The sequence below is a fragment of the Festucalex cinctus genome, chromosome 18 (genome assembly GCF_051991245.1).
Source record: "Festucalex cinctus isolate MCC-2025b chromosome 18, RoL_Fcin_1.0, whole genome shotgun sequence".
Taxonomy (NCBI): Eukaryota; Metazoa; Chordata; class Actinopteri; order Syngnathiformes; family Syngnathidae; genus Festucalex; species Festucalex cinctus.
In genome coordinates, this window is record NC_135428.1 from 9,913,028 (window position 1) to 9,936,697 (window position 23,670).

Sequence of the window (23,670 nt, forward strand, 5' to 3'; positions counted from 1 at the left end):
GCTTGTTCTCTTAATTCCCCGTAATCCCGTCAAGGCCGCCGTGCGATAAGTGGTGAGTGCAGGAGAACTTATTGAAATATCACAACACATCTTTCCTTGGAGGAGATCCAGTAAGCTATAAGGCCGCGTTATACGGGACAGTTAAGCCACAGCGTAAATGTGTGATGATACTGCTGTGTGTGTGTGTGTAAGGAGGAAGCAGCTGTTCCAGCGGAGAAGCTGAGTGATGTGAGCAGGAGGTGACACGAGGTTGCGCTGTGTGCGCGGCTTTGTTAACTCTTCCTGGGTCCGACACAAAACTGATCTGTGACTTCATTTGATAGCGTGATAAAAGAATTCCCACTTCGGGCCTCCCAGCTGTCCCGGTGGTCTTCCTCTCTGGCACATCCGAGCGGGACCCGAACGAAGGCTGCCGGATTCTTCTTTGGGATTTGCCAAGGAACTAACAAGCACCATCATGTTTTGTTAATGCGTTCAAATTTGAAAATGATTCGTTGCGTCATAAAGGCTTGTCTGTACTCAGTGAGGGCACTGAAAATGGGTCTGAAAGTAAGTTCGTTTGCTGCTACTTCCATCATGCGATCATGCTGTGTTTTGTATTTTAACTCATTTGCTCCCAATAACGTGTAAATACGTTTTTTTAAATGTTTTAAGTGTCCCAAAGACGTATTTATACGTTTTTTTTTTTGGGTTTTTTTTTGGTTTTTTTTTTTTATGCTAGAGCATACAGAAGGCTTTGTTGCAGCCTCTCAACTGCAAAGAACGGTTGCAGAAATGGTAGTTATTACACAAACGGCCAGCAAGTTGCTGCAGCGCAAAGAAGATCAACCAGGGCCATCTAGAAAAAAAAGCTAAATTACTTACAATTTTAAATAGATTTGTGAAAACTGATGAAACTTAGCTCTCTTCTAATGCTAATTGCTGCAAAACGGAAACAGATAGAAACATACTTTTTTTTCCTGATGAAAGAAGAGACTTTAATCTTTCTTTTGATAGGTTCCATGCTTTTATAGCAATTGAACACAATATTCTGTGGGCCTTGCAAAATCAGTCAAAATCCAGTAAAACAGTGAGTGAGTGAACGGGATTGTTTCTGTGAAAATGGCTGGGAGCAAATGAGTTAATATAAGCACTTTTCAGGAAATTGTGAAGGAGGCGGGGCATAGGCCAAAGAAGGATCCATTCAATTATGTGCAAATCACAACAATAACTGTGTGGATACATGATTTATTTTTCCCTACTTTTGTGAACATAATGTTCTTATTTTTTTTTAATGCATACATCTTAATGGCATAATGACATTATTACTTACTATGCAAAAGCTTTACAATAGTGACATTTTTCTTAATTTGTTAGAATAACTACAAGTAGAAGTACTGATTAGGGATGACTTTATTTCAAGGCATCGGTACTCGTCACAGCCTTTTCATGATCAACAATTAGAAGAATAGGAAATTGCCATTAATTTCATGCATTTTTTAAGGAAACTACTGAGATGTGAGTGTGCCACATTTAAAGGGAATGAGGAGTTGCTTTGATTGGCAAAAATGATGTCAGGTGTGCTCTCATATAATGACGCAAAGCACTTTTTTTTTTTAAATACATGAGCTTTCATGCATCTGTAAAATTACCAATACTTAGTCTAACATGCCTCTGTGCAGTTTTTTTTTATTGTGAGGCTGCATACGTATGCCTTTAAGTGCCTTTAATAATGTAAATCATCCCTTTAGTCTCGAATTGGTCGGTTGTTTTTGCTCGGATGTGGCCGATTGTATGATGATTTTTTTGGGGGGGGTGTGAACTTTAAGTACAAATTTACCATCAGTTATACACATTCCACATTTTGATCATTCTTGTAGAAGACAGCATCAAATATTCATAAGGCAGTAAATGGGGAATGTTTTGCTTCTCTGTACAATATCTGTTGGCTTCATCTTTATTGCTCCTTAGTTCACGTCATGTCCCTGCTATCTGTTTCCCCCCCCCCCACCTTTGAATACCCCAAAATCGCAATCAATCAAGATCTCAACTGTAGTTGACTTAACCTGTCTTTATTTAAATCTTTTTCACATCATGTCATCATCCACGGAGGTTAAAAAAAAAACAAAAAAACAAAGCAGCAAGTTTATTTTGACAAGTTGAGAGTAGGAGTAGAAAATATAGTTACGTACAGTAAAAAAAAAAAAAATATTGGTACTCGAATACTGATGACAAAATGTAGTTACGTGAGGTGCTTGGTTTTATCATTCCCAAATGAGGCACTTCAAGGTGTTTTTACACTTTCCAGTGTATCTTCACGAAACGTATATTTACCATTCCTTTGCTTAAAGCTCATGGACGCACGACGATGTCGTACACAGCTGTCTCTTATCCGAAACCTCCCATTAGTCCGTTGCGCTACCTCCCTTGTTGTTGGCCCGTTTTACGTACGAGTTGTCATTGCGTCGCTACCACCAATAGCGATATTTCCAGAGAACGCAGGTGTGAGCTGTGACTGAACGCAACGTCACCGTAGTCAATGATTCACGCACAGCAGAGTCATCTTTTCGTATACAGTAAATAGAATAGCAGGGGATGCACAGCAAGTGTAGGTGTGTGTTTGTTTGTGTGTGTGTAAAAAAAATTCGGGGAACGGCGTAGGGGAAAACCTCTCGTCCTCACAGCTGGTCTGCAACTGTGAGCGCAAGGCCCAAATATGGAGCTGTGGTATACGTCTTGTGTTTCTGGTACAAGGCTACAAAGTCTGCCCTTCCTCCGAAATGAAAGCCAGCTGTTGACGATGACGGCCAATGAAGACATGATACCTCCCAAGCGATGAGATCCACTTTATAGCGCGTCAGTGTTATCGTAGCTCTGACATCTCATCGCAAAAATGGCTATTTTTACGACACTTTAAGTACCTGTGAGTTTTCCCTCCATTTTGTTTTCTTCTAATGGCTCCAAAAACATAGCAATCCATAAAAAATAATTTGCTAAAGTGAGAACACATGTTCCAACATCTGGCGTAGGAACCTGTCCCTTCGAGGTGCGCGATGGATTTCAAGCCATCGGAGCTACTAATTTAAATTTCGCACGCTGCCTTTCAACCTTTGTGTGGGTTTGCACGTGCATGTTTCCAGTTAAGATGAAAAAAAATGGAGGGAATGATCAGTAAGGGCACCTTGCTGCCTATGATAACAGGGAGGCTTTAACTTTGGGGAATACTCACTCATCATATCCAATACAGCACAAAGTGCTCTGTACAGTACTTAAAAAATAATAATATTGTTTTTGGATCTCGAACTGTACTGGCGTTACTGCACTTGTTAATCTGTTTAAATTTGGTAACCACAATATAATCAGAAGTGTGAAACAGTACAAAATCGAATATCTTTCAGCTTGCTAACACATCTTCTGAGAAGTCAAACAACCTCTTTTCTTGACACTGAGCTGCTCAAATTGAGGCAAGGCGTCCTCGCATCTGTCTGAAACTGGCACTTCTACAGGAAGTGCTGGATGAATACAAGCGTATTACGATCCACTAGCGCTGCTGCTGCTGTCTATCAGGAGAGTTGAGACACAGGATGGCAAAGGGTTGAGTGGATCATCGCGTCGACCTCGGAGATGTGGGGGGAATCCCCCCGTCACGGAGCCGGAATTATGGAGCGTGACCTGAAGAATTCTGCCAGATTGATTGCTAATTACTCACAACCGCAGCAAGCTGAGGCATTGATGATTCAGTCTCGACTAGTTGTTGGTTGAAAAAAGAACAACATGACATCAGCTAAGGAATGTTAAGTTACATGCATGTAAACTTGTGCAGGGAGCATCATTCTGCAATATGATTGGCATAGCAACAGGAGTCAATAATATTCAGAAGAATGGCTGGTCGCTGTCTGATACCCAGACTTATTTCAAAGTATTGGTACTTGCGACGGTTGAACACTGGTATCATTCTGGAAAAAAAGTGGTTTTTAGCCTCCCTAGAATTTCCAATATCATTAAAAGAGTTTGAAAAAAAACAGCAAGTTCATTAATTGATTTTCTCCATGGTCAACAAAGGAAATTTAGTCATAATGCCTGTGCGTCCTTTCTAACAGTGTCCGAAAGGAAAAAATGAATGAAAACAAAACAAACAAAACATCCAGCTATCCAAAAGTTGGGTCAAAAATAACACAATTATAGGTCAAAAGAGATCAACAATTTAACCCATTTTTTTGTGTTATTCATTTAACCCAGAAAGCTGGGTCAATTGATTAAAAAAAAAAAAAAAGTTCTATGGATTTCATTTGATCCAACTTTTTGGGTCATCAAAGTTGGGTTTTGTGGGTTATGCATTTGACCCAACGTTGTGAGTTATTTATTTAACCCACAATGCTGGGCCAATTGATTTTAAAAAAACGGTTTGTTTTATGGGTATTCATTTGACCCAACTTTTTGGGTTATCAAAATTGGGTTGTTTTGTGGGTTATGCATTTAACCCAACGTTGTGAGTTATTCATTTATGCCACAAAGCTGGGTCAATTGATTTTAGGAGAAAAAAAAAAGAGGTAGTTTTAGGGATTTCATTTCACCTAACTTTTTGGGTCATCAAAATTGGGTTGTTTTGTGGGTTATTCATTTGACCCAGATTTTTGAGTTATTGATTTAACCAACAATTCTGGGTCATTTGATTGATTAAAATAAAATAATAATAAATAAATAAATAAATAAATATATGTACAAAAGGGAGGGGGGGTGCGTTTTATGAATTATTCAACTGACCCAAGTTTTTGGGTCATCAAAAAGGAGTTGTTTTGTGAGTTATTCATTTGACCCAATGTTGTGAGTTATTTAACCCAGAAAACTGGGTCAATTGATAAAAAAAAAAGGTTGTTTAATGGATTATTCATTGGACCCAACTTTTTGGGTCAACAACATTTGGTTGCTTTGTGGGTTATTTATTTGACCCAACTTTTTGGGTTAAATGAATAACCCAAATTGGCCCAAGTGGGGTCAGGCCATAAAAAAAACAAAAAACAAAACAAAACCAAACATAATTGGGTTGTTTTTTTTTACCCAAGAATTAGAATCGTGAGTTCCTGCAGCATAACCCAGTTGACTTTAGGTGTGAAAGGTGAACTACGACCTGAATTGCTTGCCAGTGAGTCACAGGGCACAGACAGTCAATCACGTTCAGGCTTTGCTAGGCCGCTAGTCGGTTGCGTTCCCTCCCACAACAGCATAATTGTCAGGTTTTATTTGCGCTGGTCTAGGAAAATACTAAAAGAAAGAAAACTTCACCTATGCTTAGTTATATTGCACTTTGCGGTAAACTTAATAGGGCCCCAACTGTTACAAAAATGGAGATATTCCTGTGTTTGTTTTTACACTTCTTACTACTTAGTTACTTATTAAGAAGAGTAAAGTATATCAGCGGGGGGGAGTTATAATTGCCTCAACAAACAAGGAAAACAAGTCTGCCTTTGGGCTTGGATCCAAAATCCACCACGTGTCCGGCGGTTGCCAACTGCTGCCCGCCAGCGGCCTCACCGGCGGCCCCGCCGTAGGCTTCCGCCACCCAAGCCCCCCGTTGGAGTGCGCCGTGTGGCTCTGTTGCAGTTTGCGAGCAGCTGTTGTGCAATCGCGCTCTCTTTGATTTGACTTTGAGCGGCGGGATGATTGAGGCAGGCAAGACCAGGCAGATCAGCTATGCGACTGAGACATGGCAACAGGAGTCAGGAGTATGAAAGGAGACACAGTCGTTGGGGTAGCTAGCAGCAGTCCTGCTGAGGAGTGGGCGTTAGATTGATGTTGTCAGTAGGCTCCACTTTGTCTCTAAGACGTTTGGGATTGTGGATGTTGTTTACCATTGTAGGGAAGCTCAGATTCATAATGGTCTTGCGCATGTGTCCAACCCACAGTAAACAGCCATTTAATTCCTCTTTGGCTATTTACGTGCTATTTTTGGATCATGTAGCCTAAATGAAGAGGGGATTTTTTTTTTTTTTTTTTTTTAGTTTTGATTGGGTGTGCCTATGTTAGTTTCGAAGTAGGTGTGTTTGTTTATCTTTGATCTCACATAGTGATATTTTCCAACCTGAAATCATGTCAAAATAGAACACATTTTTTTCCTGTTATTTTGTTTGCTGCTCTAGACATAATTACTTGTCAAAAGATAAAGACACTATTGTATGCAACTTCTTAATGGAAAGAGAAATGCTGAAAAATCTGAATAACTGTTTTTGTTTTAGGGCAGTACACAATCCTATATGACAGAATAAAGGCCTATATGATAAAATAAGAGTGTTGAGACAAACTAAGAGTGACTAATACATCATCATAAGTGACATAGCAACTGCATAGCAACTATAAATATCATTGCAAGGTACAGAGAAACTGCATAGAAACTGACATCAACATCATAACACAACGACCCTATGATCCAACACAAAATACAATCATAAAATCATGTACAATTACTTGTTTTTTTTTTTTTCATTATATTCCCAATTTCTCAAGACATGCACCTGGAGGAGAGTAGTAACTGATTACTCGATTACTATTTTTGGGCTACATTGTACTTGTTAGTTTTGATGCAACATAGTTGCTTTTATTTGAGTATTTTCATTAACAATAAATAGTGCTTTTACTTAGTTACGTTCCACTGTAAAAAAAAAAAAGAGAAATATTTACTTGACGAAAACCTAGTAAAAAAATTGTGGGATACATTGTACTTGTTAGAGTAGTTTTGATGCAACATAGTATGTTCATCAAGAATAAATAGTGCTTTTACTCAGTTACATTGCACAGTAAAAAAATAAATAAATAAATAAATACTTGACAAAAACCTAGAAATTTTTTTTCACTCATAAAGTCTAATTAAATTTTAAAAGGAGAGTTCTGAGTACATTTTACCAGTTTATTAAACGAAAAAAAAAAACAACAACAACTCAATTGTGGAAAAAACTCATGACCTTCAGCTTGGGAGACAGCCATTCTACCACCTGAGCCATGCCACGCTTGCTGTTTTCCCACTACACTGCATTGCTGGTGTGTACAAAATGAGACAGATAAAGGTTCTTGGAGGTACAAGGATTTCACCTGGCACCATCAGTATAACAGCACACAGCAGGAGCGGTATGCCTCAGGTGGTAGAGTGGCTGTCTCCCAACCTCAATGTTGTGGATACATTCCTCAACCCTTGAGTAGCTTTATTTTTATTTTTTTTAAATAAACTGGTGAAATGCACTCAACTCATGTTGTAAAATTTACTTTTTGAGTAAAAAAACTTTTACTAGTTTTTTTTTCCCAAGTAAATATTACTCTTTTCTTTTAACAGTGTACAGTGCTTGCTGTTTTTATGTTTGTTTATCTATTATTGCTTGTGTGGTCTGTTTGTTTTTTCCCTGAGTCTTTTGCCTTGGGCATCACATCACTGTTTCATCAATCCATTGGAGCAACTAGTCATTTTTGACCAATCAAACTGAGCCAAGCAGTCACATGACTGCTGAGAAAAGATGACATTTGTGATTGTTTCAGTTATTTTCAATTTTTCTTGAGTCCTATTATTCTACAGCCCGTGTACTCTTACTTGAGAATAATTTGTGGCCGGTCTCCCAACCTCTTCATGCCCCTTTGCAACAATATAAGTAAACCGCACTGATTGCTCTTTTCACCTCCCTCGTCTTCCTGCGCACGTCTCTTTCACCACACCAGACCCAGCCATCAGTAGCACGCTATTGCACCAAGGACCGTCTGCCCTGTATGGACTAACCTAATCCCTAAGTGGTTATCCAGTGAATGCATATAAACACACATTCCATTTGAAATATTTTTTCAAGGGATCGCCAACAGGAAGATCTCTTGTTGCGCTGATATGGAAAAGCGTGTTTGGGTGGCTGACCACCCTGCTAAAGAGCTTGACATTTATCTCTTTACCATCAGGTATTTTGTGGCCGAGTAAAGAGATTTATTGTTGGTTTTATTAGAAGAAGCTACTGTTGTGCTACCTGCTCATTCATGTGACTTCATTTATTGGGAGTTTTGTCAGTTTTGCATGACCCCAAAGTTTGAGAAAGACATTTATACGGATTTTTGAATTGTGGTTGTTGGATGTGCGTCAGGCGAGTTGCATCTGTCAGAAAGCGATGCGGTCTGCCCACTGTTCTCCCGCACATACCTCCTCCTCCTCCTCCCGTCCGTGGCACATGATTTATACGTTTTATGCTGATAACATTGCTCTTTGTGAGTGAAAACATCAAATCCTAACGAAGTCCAGATGTAAGCGGAGCTGCTTTGGCTTGTTCCCGACGTCGACTCGCACTCTGTCTTGTGTTTTGGAGATCGCGCTCCGTTCAATTGCGGCGCAACAGCGAAAGGTCCTAATCCGAGCTGCAGTAAATTATGAGCATTTTTCATAAATTAACCGGACATGTGTGCAATTCGGCACCACAGAGCAGTCAATCGAAAATATTTTTACCACGCAATTTGCCGAGGTGGAGCACGGGGTTCGGTCTCATTGTGAGCGCGGTCGCGTTTGATGCATGTATGCGCGCTGTGCCTCAAGAGGGGAAAACGTTGCAATGGGGACCCCTCTGTTCATTTTTACGATTTTCCTAGAATCCTTTGGAGAGCGTGGAAAGACAGGCATGTTTATGAAGGTTTCCAGATGGTCCCGCTTGCACCCCCAGCTTTTCTTTTCAGTTCTCGGGCCATGAAGGATTAATCAAAGTCAGTGGTAAGGGCTGATGGCTAAACACTGTGGCTCTTTCGAACCCAGAGGAGACCTCAACGCAGCTCCAACTCGGATTCGGCCCCTGGGCTACAAGGAAAGTTGAAACCTGAGCTTCAAAACCAATCAAACTTGGTGAAATCATAAGTGCAGATAACAAGCTCTGCCCCATTACTCCGTTTTAGCAAGGCACCTGATCACCTCACAGGGTTAGAGGAATTTTTTGTCCGGGTTCCATTTTTGGCTTCTCCCTCTTGGGGGTGAATTATTAAAGAAGTGGCATCTCCGGAAAGTGCGTGACAACCCAAAATAAGCACACACAAGATGACTGCTAGAACAAAGGTCTTAATTTGAAAATATGACAGCGCTATTCTTGTTCGCAGTGTAGCCCGCTGTTGTGCTTTCCCTAATTATCACTTTGAACAGGCAAGCGCTGCGGCTGACAGCACTAACTGGAGAAGCGTTTTTGCTCGCTTTGGGAGATAAATAGCTCACAATTACGATCCGCGTCCCTTTGGATGTTGGCTTTTTGCAGGCTCTGCAACTCCACGACGAGTACAATGTGCTATTTCTCGGACACGTGCAAACAATCCGAGCCAAACAGCTGCTGGACACGGGCGTACACGTACCGCTTGTATGTTGTAGCAAGTGTCTGCAGAAACAACTGCATCTGTTCACAGAAACCTCGCTATAGATCACATTGCACAATGATACAGCACAGATAAAACAATACCAAAGCTCATAAATACTCCTAAAGCTTGCATTGACCATGATGTGACCTCAATGAGAAATGCGATCACACATTTAAAACCAGCCCAATGACTGGGGTTGAAAAGCTTGCCAGAAAACATATGGAATCAAATGTGTAGGAATGAAATGGCAGCTAATCAAGCTCATTTATGCACATGGAGGAACCAACAGCTTTTCAAAATAAATAAATAACAACATGAACGTGAACATGGAGTAAAAATAATCCTAAATTATATGTCCATTTAGTTGAAAGAATGGCACTATTTGCAGTCATTGGATTTGTGTACAATGAGAAACATATTTGTAAAATATGATCCATAGGGTTATTAAATGATTTGGAAAGACATTGCCTTATCAAAAATATTCTTAGTACTCTTTATTCTTTTTAAACTTATAATAAGGGTAATATGAAAAAAAAAAAGTTGTGTTAGGCTCTAAAAACAGTCAGATAAAAAAAATAATAACCCAAAGGAGGACACAAATGGATTGATGCAATTTTCTGGGTTATTTATTTAATCCAAAAAGTCGGATCAAATTAATAAAGCACAAAGCAACCCATTTTTTTATTTTGGGATTTTAATAAAGCAAACAGAAACGACTCTTTTTATTTATTTTATTTTATTTTCATTTATTTACGTTCCCCCCCCCCCCCTCCTTTTTTTTTTTTTTAACTGGGGTCAATCTCTCTCTCTCTCTCTCTCTCTCTCTCTCTCTCTCTCTCTCTCTCTCTCTCTCTCTCTCTCTCTCTCTCTCTCTCTTTAAATAAAAAAAACACACTTTTTTTTCCACCCAAAATAACCTAAGTTTTGGAGTTGTTTTGTGCCAAACAACCTCGAAAGCTGGGTCAAATTGGCCCATGTAGTGGATTGGTCCATTTATTATTATTATTATTATTATTATTATTATTATTTTTTAACCGAATTGAGTTATTTTTGACCCAACTGATTTTAGAATGGATGTTATGTAATGTACTGTACTAATATATAGAGAGATAAAATGATGTTTTCAAAATCCCCCAAAATGAGAAATATTGTCAGTTTTTGTCATATTTCCTAAGTTTTTCATTATATTATGGCAGTATATAAAATAATCCCCAACCCAACCCCCACCTCTTGCTCAATGTCAGCTGGAATAGGCTCCACCTCACCTGCGACCCGAATTAAGATAAGCGCTGTAGAAAATTGATATATTAAAAAAAAAAAAAATGCTGAAACAGCAAAGTGTAACATAATGTTTGAGTCAGCCAATGCAAAGTATGGTTTCCGCTTTGCATAGCTCAAACCTTGACTCGGCATGAATTTGTACAACAGATGGGTGGAAAAATAATTCATGTCATCATCTTTGTAAAGTGATGTTGGAAGAGTAATCAGAACACACAAAAGATGTCAAACAATAGGGATCAAAATTGGACTTTGACTCTGCAGTGGGATTTGTAACATTTCGGTGATGCTGGGCCAAGAGATGGTTTCCATTTGCTTAGTTCGTTTTGGGACATGTACTGTTTTTAGATTTATTTTTATTCATTTATTTAGACTTTATGACTTTCTGCTGATAGGAAAGCTCATTGATATCAAATGCATGCATGCAGAATGCATTAAAAGAAACATTTTGGGGTTGAAGTTGAAAGTTGTTTGCTTGAAGAGAAAAGTCTAATGTTGTTTAATATTGTTTGTTGTGTCGCTAACTTAAAGTCTGCACTCACTCCCATTTCACATTACCATCGTGGTTTTGTGGCAAAATTTGACTTTCATGTGGATATGGATTTTTGGCTGACGTCTTCTCAAATTCAGTGGTGGTTCGTACGTCCGCCATTGCAGTAAATGTTTTTCTGTCCTCACATGGCTTTCTCACATTCCAATAACATGCATGTTTGATTCACTGAAGACTCTAAATTGTCCATATGTGTGAATGTTTGTGTGTAGGCGTGTCGGGGGATTGGCTATGACCAGTGTAGGGTCCATTTGAGCTCTGTTGCTAACCAAAACAGCAACAACGAAAAACAGATAAATATTCCTAGATGTTGTAAAAGGGTTCACTTCTCATTAAAGAGAGGTAACGCATAAATCAAAATAAAATTTTAGGACATTGTGATTCCCTAGGAATGCAGAAAGAAATGGGACTATTACTGTTAATACGGCAGTTGTTGTGCCCATTGTTCTTTTTATTTATTTGTTGGCATGTGTGTATATGTGTGTGTATGCGTGTGTGCAAGTTTGTACTCTTTACTTAACCTGAAACCTGTTATAAATCCCAGACCCCTTCAGACCCGCATTTTTTCTACTGGGCAAAATTTACTTAGTTTTTTTTTGTTTTTTGCTGATTTTGAGTCTATTCCCACATAAGAACAACATGGATTTTTTTTTTTTTTTTTTTTTTTTTTCTATGGTGGTGAGGGGGTCGGGGGGGGGGGGGGGGGATCTGATGTTTTTAGTTGTTAGAGATGACACCAGGATAATATGGCTGTAACTTGTTGTAAACCTATTAGCTTATATGCAACATTTTTAACATCATGCAAATCAACTTGCGATTGTGATTGGTTCGTTAAGATCCAGTCATGAACCAGAAGTGTTGACATCATCCAAATTATGCATTTTATTGGTTTAGGCACGCACATGTCATGTCCACTGCAAACATCTGTGGGTCTGAAGGGGTTAACTGGATACTTCAGAGTCCCGCCAGAGTCGTGAAATTGTCAGGAGACCAGAGGAAAGATCAAAGGAAAGAAAGATGACCCAACCACCGACAAGAAACCACCTACCCGTACCATACACGGTTACAAAACCAGAATCTTTCCCCAACCCCAGCAACATCTAAATTCCAACAGATTAGGGAACCCTCAAGAGAACAGAGGAAAGACTAAAGGGAGGATAGATTAAGCAGAGTTGATAGATGACCATTGTTCTTATTCCCCTCCCCAAGTTGTTCAACCCTTCTATGCTGTTTTCTTTCATTATCTCCAAGCTAGGGTTCGGTTCAAGGTTTCTTACAATTCGCCAAGTGCTTGCTCACGTGGAGTTCATTTGGTTTTCCGATGTACAGCATATAGTACATCGGAAGTACTATGATGATATATGATAAGTTTGGTTGTGCATTGGTGCTATGTAAACACTACAACTGACTTGATGAAAGTGTTGCATATTGATATGAATCTGTTTTCTACATCGTTGATCATTTTTTAATTTTTTTTAATTAAACAGATCAAAAATGACAATTGTTCCGCGACAATGTGGTATTCTGGGTGGCACCACCAAACAAGTTACCCCCTCGCCACTCTTATCTACCCCGCAAATGTGTGGTTGTGAGGTTTTTTGCAAGACAAAACGTTTTGTTAGCTTCTATTGATGTACATGCCAACCTACCGTCATCATCCAAATATGTCAGGAAGTCATATTTTCGGCGCTAGCGAGCGGAATGCGATTAATTTTACCCTCGTAGCAATCAATGTGCCTCAGGTAAGAGGTGGAAGGGGCGGCCACTGAGTGATGTGTTCATTCATGGCAAATATTACCCATAATTCTTACGGTGTCATCACTTGTCATATTTGGGAATGAGACAAAAAGTTCAGCACACGTCAATGACTTCTGTTCGGTGTGACGCATTAGCCTGGCAAATGTTTCTTTTGTTTTTAAATGTGTTTTTATGTGAGGTTGTGTAACACAAAAATCTCCCTCAGGGAGGATCAATGAGGTCATGTGTTGATGAAGAAAAATGACTGAAAGTTGTCACGTGTGGCGCTGTCGACTTTGCCAATGGTTCGTTAACTGACAAAACAAATACATCGATGTTCCTATATGGCGATTTATCGTTTGCGGCGCCGCTCTATTGCAGATTTTTAAGCAATCGTTTTTCTATTGTACCTGTACCCTATGTTTATATGTATTGCTTATTATTACTGTAACATCAGTGCTAATTTTGGCTAGTCAGTCAATGGTGTTTCACGTTAGCATTAAGCTAGCAGACTTTCATTTGACAAAATGTCGTGGTTTGTTGGTTTAAAATTTTTGTGTTAAAATATACAACAGCGATCATACGACTTAAACACATTTTACACTTGAATTGAATTGACTTGGCAGCGTACTCCATGAGTGTGCAGCATAACAGCTAAATGTTGCTTCACCATGTTTGCTTTATGTTGCTTCACCATGTTTGCTTTAAACTCTGAGTGCCACTAATTCTTCTCTCTATATTGCAGATTAGATTTTTACCTACCGACTTAGGTATATGGCCAATCAGAATCGGGGAAAAAAAAAAAAAAAAGTTGTTTAAAAAAAGTAAAAAAAAAAAAAACATGAACAATTTTGTTTGAAGGATAAATGGGCGATATCTAGGGACATACAGTGAAGTAGGCTCACTTTGCCTTGAGGCCAGATAACATTTGACAGCAGAACACGACCAGGGTTCAAACCCAAGCCTTGATCCTTACTGTGTGAAGTTTGCATGTTCTCTGTCTCCCTGTGTGGGTTTTTTTCCGGGTCACTGTTTTTTCCAAGAACCCACCCCCATGTACACCAGGTGGATTGGTAATTATATCTCCATCTAGAATGTTTCCCACCCCGCTGGCCCAGATCAAGGCGGCCCATTGGACGTCACGTTACGAGTTGTCGCGACCTTTTATTGGTTGCATCTTTTGCGCAATTTTCTATTAAGCGTCGGGTTGTTTTTACAATGTTTTCAGGTTCCTGACTGATCTTTTTATGAGCCGTTTTACAAGCCAGTGCTCCAGTCAGAGGTCAGGTGTGAGCGACGATGAGGTAGTTGTCATTAGCTGGTCGACTACATGTGCCCCACCCACTGCCCCCTCCCCCATGAGCATGGTAACATTCATTTCTGTTTATGCCTACTTGAAAAGGGAAACAGGGTATGAACTAAAAAAAACAAACAGGATTTTCTGTACTATTGAAAATTATTGAAAATATGATTGTTAATCCTTTGTATTTAGATTTACTATTGCTTAAATGTATTTTTTTTATTGTTATTATTTTTGACAATGTGCTCTATAGTTTTCATGGTTAAATCAGTTTTGTAGTTTATACGTAATGCAGCTAACTAAAGACATCTGATAATCAATCTGAATTGGAGACTCTGTTTCTCTGATGTGTCAAAAATATCCCTCCCATATCTGCTTTAATAAGTCAGTGTTGAATCTCATAAATGTTGATTATTGACCATCGTTATGCGTATGGTCAACAGCGAGTTTGACGGAGTCACAGAATCCTTGTGACATGAAACTGGACAATAACGAATTAGGAAGCCGATTCAGATTCTGATATTTTTCAGACGAAAATTAGGAATTACAGGCAGAACATTTGAGTATTTTACAAACATTTGTTTAACTTTACAACAGAGAGAAAAACTGGCAAAAATCGGCTGATTTTTTGTATTTTTTGTATTTATTTTTGCTGATTTTTATGGGGTGTTATCTTTGTCTAATGTTGAAATGTGTTACTGTGTAAAACAATAATAATAAAAAATAATAATAATAATAAAATAAAAAAAATAAAAACTTACCAAAAAATTAACCAAATTTTTTGGGGAAATTTTAGAAGCGCTAATATCGGCCGATTCATCGGTCAGGCCCTTGTTGTGTGTTTACAGAACAGTTTACAGAGTCTACCGCCTTCTTTACTCCTTTTTTTTTTGTAATTTCCAGCAGTAATAATACCCTGTGGCACCATGCTGCCTTCCACAGGTTTGTCTTGGTATTACGCCTAGAATAGGGAAGGAGACTTTTGATTGATTTGGTGGAAATATCGTTATACGTGTAGTGTTTTGTGTAGTTGGAAGAAACCTGTGTCTCGGGCCTCTCGGCTCTTCCGCAAGCCGAGAAAAGCGCTGATGCGACTTTCCGCGTGTAACAAATGCGATCTTGTGACATCTCATCCTGATGGCAACGAGCGCACATCGCAGGCCCAACTGAACCGACTCCAAACGCTCTTTCCAGCTGTTGAATTTGATTTATTGTCCTTGAACAGAACCCGCGGTCGGAAACTCTCCGCGTCCATCCGACAAAACCGTCGCAATCCGCTCCGGTGCTAACGGCACCCGATAGCAGGTAAACAGCCGCCGTCACGTGTCGTAACGCCGCGCGCCTCTCTCGTGCCCGATCCTGCCGCTCTTCATCCTCCTCTTCCTCTCTCAAGCACTCCCTTCTGCCTTCAAACGACGCAGCTCTCGGCCTGATTAGCAGCCTTCACCTCCAAGCGTATTCTGTCTGTTCAGCCAGGGGGGATTAAGTGCAGATACATGACATTTCGGGCCATTCCAAGGATCTGAGTCAGCGCATAAACAACTCCTACGCTATGTCAGGGAAATATTTATCCTTGCTCGTACAACTTCTCGAGATAGTGTCAACACTGCTGAGAGACACAATTACACTCGTGGATGGGGGAACTGTTGTAGAGCCCTCGTGGAAACACGGGAGGATCCTGTGAGGAAAGAAAAGCGTGCCCGATTCATGCCAGAAATTGCCGATAAACGAGCCTCCTCTTCCTCCAGATTGCGAGGAAAGGAGCGCTAACTGTTATGCTAATAATTTCAATCGTGTTTGTCTTTTCTCCGCAGTAACCACAACGCTATCTCCAGGCTCAGGCCACGCCAGAAGATGCAATGACACAGAGAAGGCCTTCTGTGTGAATGGCGGCGACTGTTACTTCATACATGGTATAAACCGGCTTTCTTGCAAGTAAGTTATCACTTTTTCCATCTGCTTCTTTGGCTTTATTGTTGTGTCCACCAGTCCGGCTTTTCGTGACAGCGTTTCTAATATTCTTCATCACGGCAAGAATCTGCCTTTCCCCGCTGTTTCTGTTATGGTTTGTTTTGTCGCGAGCGTTTGATTCCTGTTGTTCTTTCTTTCCAGCAGCGGCAAGCCGTCCGAGGAAAATGCTGCCCACCTGTTGTGTATTGCAGCGCTCTCATAATGGAGCGCGGCGTCGGCGCGCTCATCCTTTTAAGTCGCGTTTAGTGTACGGCGGGAGGACTGCGCGTTAAAAGCCCTTTTCAAAATGTCATGAGTCACCGTTCTGCTCGGGAGCAAATATTTATGCCTATTAGGGGCCCCCAATGAGGTAAATAGAGTCGTTGCTTACACTGAAGGTCCTTGGCAAAGGAGGTCGTGACACCGTGGCTAAATTGTGCTTGTCGGAAAGGAGCCAGTTGACATTATCATAAAAACAACTTGTTTTTTATTTAACATTGAGGTTTTAGTGTCACAACTGAGAGTCGTTACGCACAAAAACAGTGGAGCCTTTGAGGTGGAACACAAGCCGCAATTCCGACTTATAAACTCATTTTGCTGAGGAAATAATGCGTTCCAGGGTCAACAGATGCTTAACAGATACCTCTTTAAAGTTTTATATGAAAAGACTTTGTACAAAAAAAAAAAAAAAAAAAAAAAAAAACAAACTTCCTTTTTGTTTTGCTTTTTGTAATTTTATTTTATTTAGACTTTTTTTTAATTCAATTAGTTTGAATTAGTTTTTCGAGCAACTTTGCTACTTTCCTATTTTTATTATCTTGAAAAATAAGCACATTTACTGAAGAACTCAGATTTGCATGTTGACTTTTTTTTGTTTTATTCTTACAAGAAGTTCAGGGGTTGTTTGTCTTTAAAAGCTACATGAAAACTAGCAAAGCTCCCAATCATTTTCTACAGTAAATAAATCTAGTAAGCAGGATCTCTTATAAAGTTAACTTAAAATTTAAATAAATAGTTACTTGTGGATAAAACACTTAAGTTTACTTTTATTGGCTGTCAGATTTTTTTTCGGTATTTTGATGAATATCGGTGTCGTTGTTTTAATCGTCCTGGCCGATAATCGGTCAATCTGCATGTATGATGACAACTAAAACAAAAGATATTTTTGCGATAATTATTGTTAGTTTTAGTTAGTTTTATAAATGTCAAGTATAGTTTATTTTAAAGCATTTTCATTTTTATTTTATTTGATTATTTTTTTAAATAATGTGTAAGGTGTTTGTTTTTTTCGTTTGTTAGTTTTTATAAACTATAATAAGCTTGGTATTGTGGTACCCTAGTACAAAATGAGAGATTGTCTGGGATGCTATAGGAAATTGTCCAATTTCACTTAACTGACCTAAAATTACTATTTTAATAGTTTTATATATATATGTCTTGGTCGTCTATCTATGCCAGCTCCATATAATGGCAGGCAGATCAATTTAAATTAAACCACAATTAAAAATAAAAATGTTGCCTTGGCTCAGTAAATTTTGGGAAACACTGCTTGAAGGATTCCATTGTTTTTTTTTTTTTTGTTAGTCCACTCAATATCCAATCCAAGCTCTGGAGTAATCCGTTCCAGCTAATAAAATCCATTCTTGAACTTGCAACACAAACTCTGCACTCCCTCTTGTCATGGCAGTTAAATATCGAGTTGCATGCTCCGTTGCACCACATGTCACTATATCACGACTACTTTAGACCGGTGCGATGCAGGAGCAGCAACGCTGGCGCAGCTTCAGCGCCCATTTGGCCCCCGCGAGGACGAGCGCTGGACGAGCAATGCGGATATGGCCGCAACAGCCGTTCAATACGCTATGTACAAATTGGAGGCAGCAATAACTCAATTGCTGTAGCTAATTCACTCACGGCCCCGGGGCATGGCTCCAGAAGAGTTGGATAATGCAGTGAAGGCCCGCGGGGGATTTGTTGCCCCCACAGCCATCTCATTCAATATAGGCCAGGCATCAGTGGGTATTACTCACCGGATAAACAAGTGGTGCCGACAGCTCGGCCTGCGTTTATGCCCCACTCATTCACTCGTGTGGACAAACTTTTTCAAAGGGGAGCAAAGGTTAAGACATGACCCATGAGCAACCATTGGTTTACTTGTTTTCACCTACATGTATATATATATATATATATATATATATATATATATATATATATATATATATATATATATATATATATATGTGTATGTGTGTGTGTGTGTGTGTGTATTAGGGGCGTGCCAAAAAAATCGATTCATAAAAGAATCGAGATTCTCATTTATTAATCGAATCGAATCGATATTAATATCCAAAAATAGATTTTATTTAAATTAGAAATGAAGAAGAAGGGGAAAAGGCAGTTGTAGCCCACATGCTGTTTTGTGGAAAAAGGCACTTACAATACAAAATTAATAAACTTAATAAAAATAAAAAAAATAAAAAAAAGACACTTTCATGTCTCTATTTGTCATTTTGTCAGACTGGAGTAGCTCATGACAATGTTGTGCATATCTGTAAATTGAAGCAGAACTCATTTGTCAATCAAATAATTTTGAATCGAAAATCGTTTGAATCGAGAATTGAAAATCGATTCTGAATCGAATCGTAGACCCAAAAATCGTAATCGAATTGAATCGTGAGACAGTCAGATTCCCAGCCCTAATGTATATATATATATATATATATATATATATATATATATATATATATATATATATATATATATATATATATATATATATATATCTTTAAATTGAAAATAAATACTAATTTGATGATTTTATAATAATTCCAGGATTTTATTCAAGTAAATATCTGTTACAAGCTTTGAAAAAAAAAAAGAAGAACAAGTAGACAGATGTGATGTGATTAACCTGTAGGCCTTATCTTATTTTGAAATGGCTTGGTCAGAACCAACAAAAGCCCAAAACGGGTCACAATACTGCCTACGGGCTAATTGCGGTTTACTATGGAAAATTGTGCAATTAATTAGTGAAAATATTTTAATTGTTTGACAACACTAGTGTTTATTTATACTAGTGTTGAGACTTTTTTTGCTAAACACAGTAAATCTCCCCATCATATTTATACCCTCTTTTGTGAAAGACAATGTGTTTGCTGTTACAATCAAAGTGTGATAATAGAGTACGCAGCTGCACTGAACGCCGATATTTATGAGATTATGTAGTTCCAGTCCTGCCGTTTCGACGCCAACTTCCCGTCATCTCATCAGTCAGGGTGAATAATTAAATGTTGAACATGATGTTTCTCCCGGGAGGCGTTGTGTGAAACCGGTAAATCGCTCGCCAGTGACCTTTTGTTGGACCGCCGCTCTCGTTGTGAATCCAAGCGGAATGTTGGTGCTCCTAAAAGAGCAACTGCTCATCCTAACGGGACTTTAATGAGGAAATATGGCTCGGGCCAAACAGACGTGCTGGTGATGATGAAGTGTGGAGTTATTATAACATACATCTGAATGTAAAAAAAAACTGCACTTTTTTGCGTGTAAACGGTGTTCAACACTTTCTTTGGAAACGTTTCCATGTTTCAATATTTTTCTTGAGCGTTTAGAATTTATCACACAACTCAACCTTTAAGCCCCAAACTGATATCCAGAGAGTAATAGGCATTAGCCCTCATTACGTTTTGCCGCACAGGCTTCCAATTGATGTATTGATTAGCTCCAAAGCGTTGCAATGATCTCTCTTTTCTCTCTCTGCCCTTTAGGCCAAAAAGAGAGTGGGCTTACATTTTTAAGAGCGATTTAGGACAAGCCTGCATCACCTTTCGTATAATAATTTGATAGAATATGATTGATTTATTTACATCCGCCAAGAAGGTGCTGATAATTTCTTATTAATGTGCAACTTACTGTTGAGAATTTTATTTGTAAATGAACCTGGTTGTTTCTTCCATGCATTTATTTGTTTACATTTTTTTCTTATTATGGCACACACTGATGACTTTGGAAAAAGTTATCAGAATGATGACGACAATATTTTGTTGAGAATTGTATTTGTAAATTAACATTGTCTTTTTTCAGATTCTTCAACACATTTATTTATTTATTTGCATTTATTTATTATTATTATAAATCCACATACAATAATATATAACGGTGACAATAGTTTTTAAAAACTAATTGTAGTCCTATGTAATATATTTTGAATGACATTTTGCAATTTTTCGTCAAGGTAAGGGAATGTATCATGAATTTGGCAACTAACCTGGGAAATCCCGCCTTGAAATTTCTGTCAAATTGCTTCACGTCAGGTGTTATATGTTGTGCTTGTACTAAAAGGAAGTCAAATATCATCCAGGTCCAGATTTCCTTCTGGATCCAAGGGAACCAAATGCTAATACACTCATTGAGTTGACAGATGTAAAATGTTTAAACTTTGACTTGTGTCATTTTAATGTCATGGTTGATATTTATTCATTTAAAGGAGCTTCCTAGTTGTGCTTCTTTTATTTCATTTACACAATTGGAGTAATGTTGACTTAACATTCTAAAGATAATTTCTGTTTTGATGTTAGCTAATGTTTTTACTGTGCCTGACACATTTGAGAGAACCTTTAACTCTTTGACTGCCAAAAACGTTTAATAACGTTTAGTAAAATCACGATGTATGGCGCCATAAACGTTAAGTGACGTCAACTACATTTTTTTTTGTGTGTGTGTGTGTGTGTGTGAATATATAGTGGTCAGTGCAACGTCCAAGTGCAGTGCAGCCGGGTCAAAGAGTTGTGAAATCAAAAACACCCACTAACTACGGCCAGCAGATGGCAGCGGTAGCTGCTCCGGCCCTAACTAGAGCTGCGAATTACAATGAAACATGACGCAATCTGATGAAATAGAAAGTTTTCAAGGCTGACGTGAATGATCAAAGCCTTTGTAACATTAAACCTAATTTGACGGAGCGTCACTAAACAAAAAATATTCGTATCAAAGTCACTGTTGTGGAGAAAATGTTTCTTTTCTTTTCAATTTTCGCTCAATGTCACTCAAATGACCCATTTTCAAATAGTGATTACTAAAGAACGGAATAAGGTAGAAACATACTTTTTTTTCTAATGAAAGAATGGAATGCGATCTTTCATGTGGTACCCATGTTGTTTATGTAGCAAAAGAACACAATATTCTGTTTGCTTCGAAAAATGAGTTAAAATGCTCGAAAGCCGCTGGCATTGGGGGTTGTTTTTTTAATAACGTGTGGCAGAAAAAGAGTTAAGTCAACATTCATTAACATTTTACATTCTAAACTGATGTAATGGTTGTACAGTAAGTATGTGTTAATTTACTGTCTATATTTTTCCACACGTCCAAGTTCACCTCGCTGTGTTTTCCTGCCCGTAACGCTTGTGTGCTCCTTCCCAGATGTCCTGATGGATACTTTGGCCCGCGATGCTCAAATTCTGAACCTCTGCGGTTGCACAGGCCCAATCCTTTCAAAAGTATGTTCACTTGATATGAGCAGCTGAGAACAGAGACACAGTTGTCACTGGATTACCTCTGTGGACTCCCGCCGAAACACCCTCCTCCCGCTACTCCTCCGCGCACCCACCAACACGCGGTCCTCTTCTTCTGTCTCCTCTCCTTCCTCCCCCCTCCCCCCTTCTCAGGTCAACGCGCACCGGGCCGTGCACAGTGGTGTCACCCATGGGAACGCTCGGGCTCTGCTGTCCATTAGTCGAGCTGTTGGTCTAATTCTCTGCCTCTCTCTCTCTCTCTCTCTCTCTCCCCTTCTCTCCCCCACCACACCTTCATTCTTGCGCACTCTTGCTCATCCACCACCCTTCCTCTTCCTCCCTCTTTTTGTGGCTTTCAGGTGTCCAAATGACTTTACTGGTGATCGGTGTCAAACCTACGTTATGGCACGTTTCTACCGTATGTCAACTTCCTCTTCTGTCAGACTCTTCTCGAGTCATGTGCATGTGTAGACTAGATGTTAGTTTCCTTATAATAGTCATGTTTTGCCTGTCTAGACTCATAGACCTTCGTATTGTGTGCTGTGTGTTGCATGTGCATATCAGAATAACCGCTAATACTGCGAGTTTGTGGGCGACGTGTCGATGTAGGCTTTTGTGACGTCAGCTAAATATAACAACTAGCAACATGCTACTTGCTTGCGTGCCAATCATGTGCATGTTTAGCCCCATTTCCACCAAGCACTACAGTTCGGTTTAGTTTGGCTTAGGTGGCATCTTCATTTGTTTCTAATAATTCACATGTACCCGTTGGGGTACGAATGGCTTTGAAATGGAGCCAAAACTACTGCATGTGCTGATTAGTAGGGATGTAACGATAAGGGCAAAATCGTGATATCGTGATATTAAAACTGCCACAATGTCATCGTCGTCATGTTCACAATATTTAAAGTGAAAACATCTGTTAAAAAAGTCTGGTTGATTTCCATTTGTGCAGTTCTAGCACCCTCTGGTGGCTAGTTTATTAGTGCCATTTAATTTTCATTAGGGATGTTTTGGCCTTCTATGTTTAAAATCTGTGATAATTGTCAGATGAAAGGGAACGTAAAATGATTGTGAAGCGAGTCAATGTGCGGAGGACCACAATGTGTGCGTGCGTTAACAAGTAAGCACCTCAATATTGTTATTAGAGAATGTGTACAAAAGCATAATTTTGTGCTTTTTTTAGTATGAGCTCTTTATTTATTTGTATTTTTTTACAATATTGTGACCTTTTTTAAATATCGCCAACACCCCCCAATATCATGATAATTATCGTATCGTGACCTTCATATCGTGATAATATCGTGATGTTTGGATATCGTTACATCCCTACTGATTAGTAGACAAAAAAACTGTCAACTAGAACAGGAATGATTTGGAAATCCACCGCATCGTATCTAATTCCTTTCATGTCATTTATCACAGTAAAGGAATCACAGAGTGGCTTACATGTTCAAAATACAGAGTAAGAACACAGCTACAGGAAATACAAACTAAATTTACTTTTCTGAACTGCACTGAACTGTAATGCTTGGTTGGAACTGCGTTTTGTTGTTGTTGTCGTCATTGTTGTTGATTTAAGTTCAGACTGTCAGTATTAAGATATTTTTACAATAATATAGTGTATGAACCCCCACTAGTCTAAACACGGCATTCTGATTGATATTATGTTTGTGTAATGTGAATTAAGCAACAAAACAGCCATTTTGCCACTTACTGTCAACTGGGCTCAGGTAATGACCAATCACGGCACACCTGTTCTCTGATTTTGGTCATGTGATGTTCGCAAGCTGAGCTGCGATCAATTGTTTTCTGAGCCCTGAGCAACTGTCATGTCATTTTCAGTCGACATGTGGCAAAGATGGATGAAGGCGGGTGGATTTTAATTAATTAATTCATCCACAAACACAATATGAATCAGAATACAGTGTTTAGAGGAGCGGGATTGTATAGAACATATTGTAAAGAATTTTTGGGTTGACTTCCCTTTTAACTAGCATCATAAAACACAAAAGTCTTGACAA

At 39.0% G+C, this 23,670-nt stretch overlaps 1 protein-coding gene across 5 annotated transcripts in view; it reads left to right on the forward strand.

Annotated features, from left to right (window-relative positions):
- Positions 1 to 23,670, forward strand: part of nrg2a (neuregulin 2a) — a 104,537-nt gene that overhangs the window by 66,460 nt on the left and 14,407 nt on the right. For 4 of the 5 annotated variants that reach the window (XM_077505749.1, XM_077505751.1, XM_077505748.1 and 1 more), the window contains 2 exons: positions 16,004 to 16,124; positions 22,006 to 22,064. In XM_077505749.1, coding sequence (XP_077361875.1) covers positions 16,004 to 16,124; positions 22,006 to 22,064 — 180 coding nt within the window. Of the gene's footprint in view, positions 1 to 16,003; positions 16,125 to 21,554; positions 21,632 to 22,005; positions 22,065 to 23,670 lie in introns of all 5 variants that reach the window. The other variant, XM_077505750.1, reaches the window with a different exon arrangement.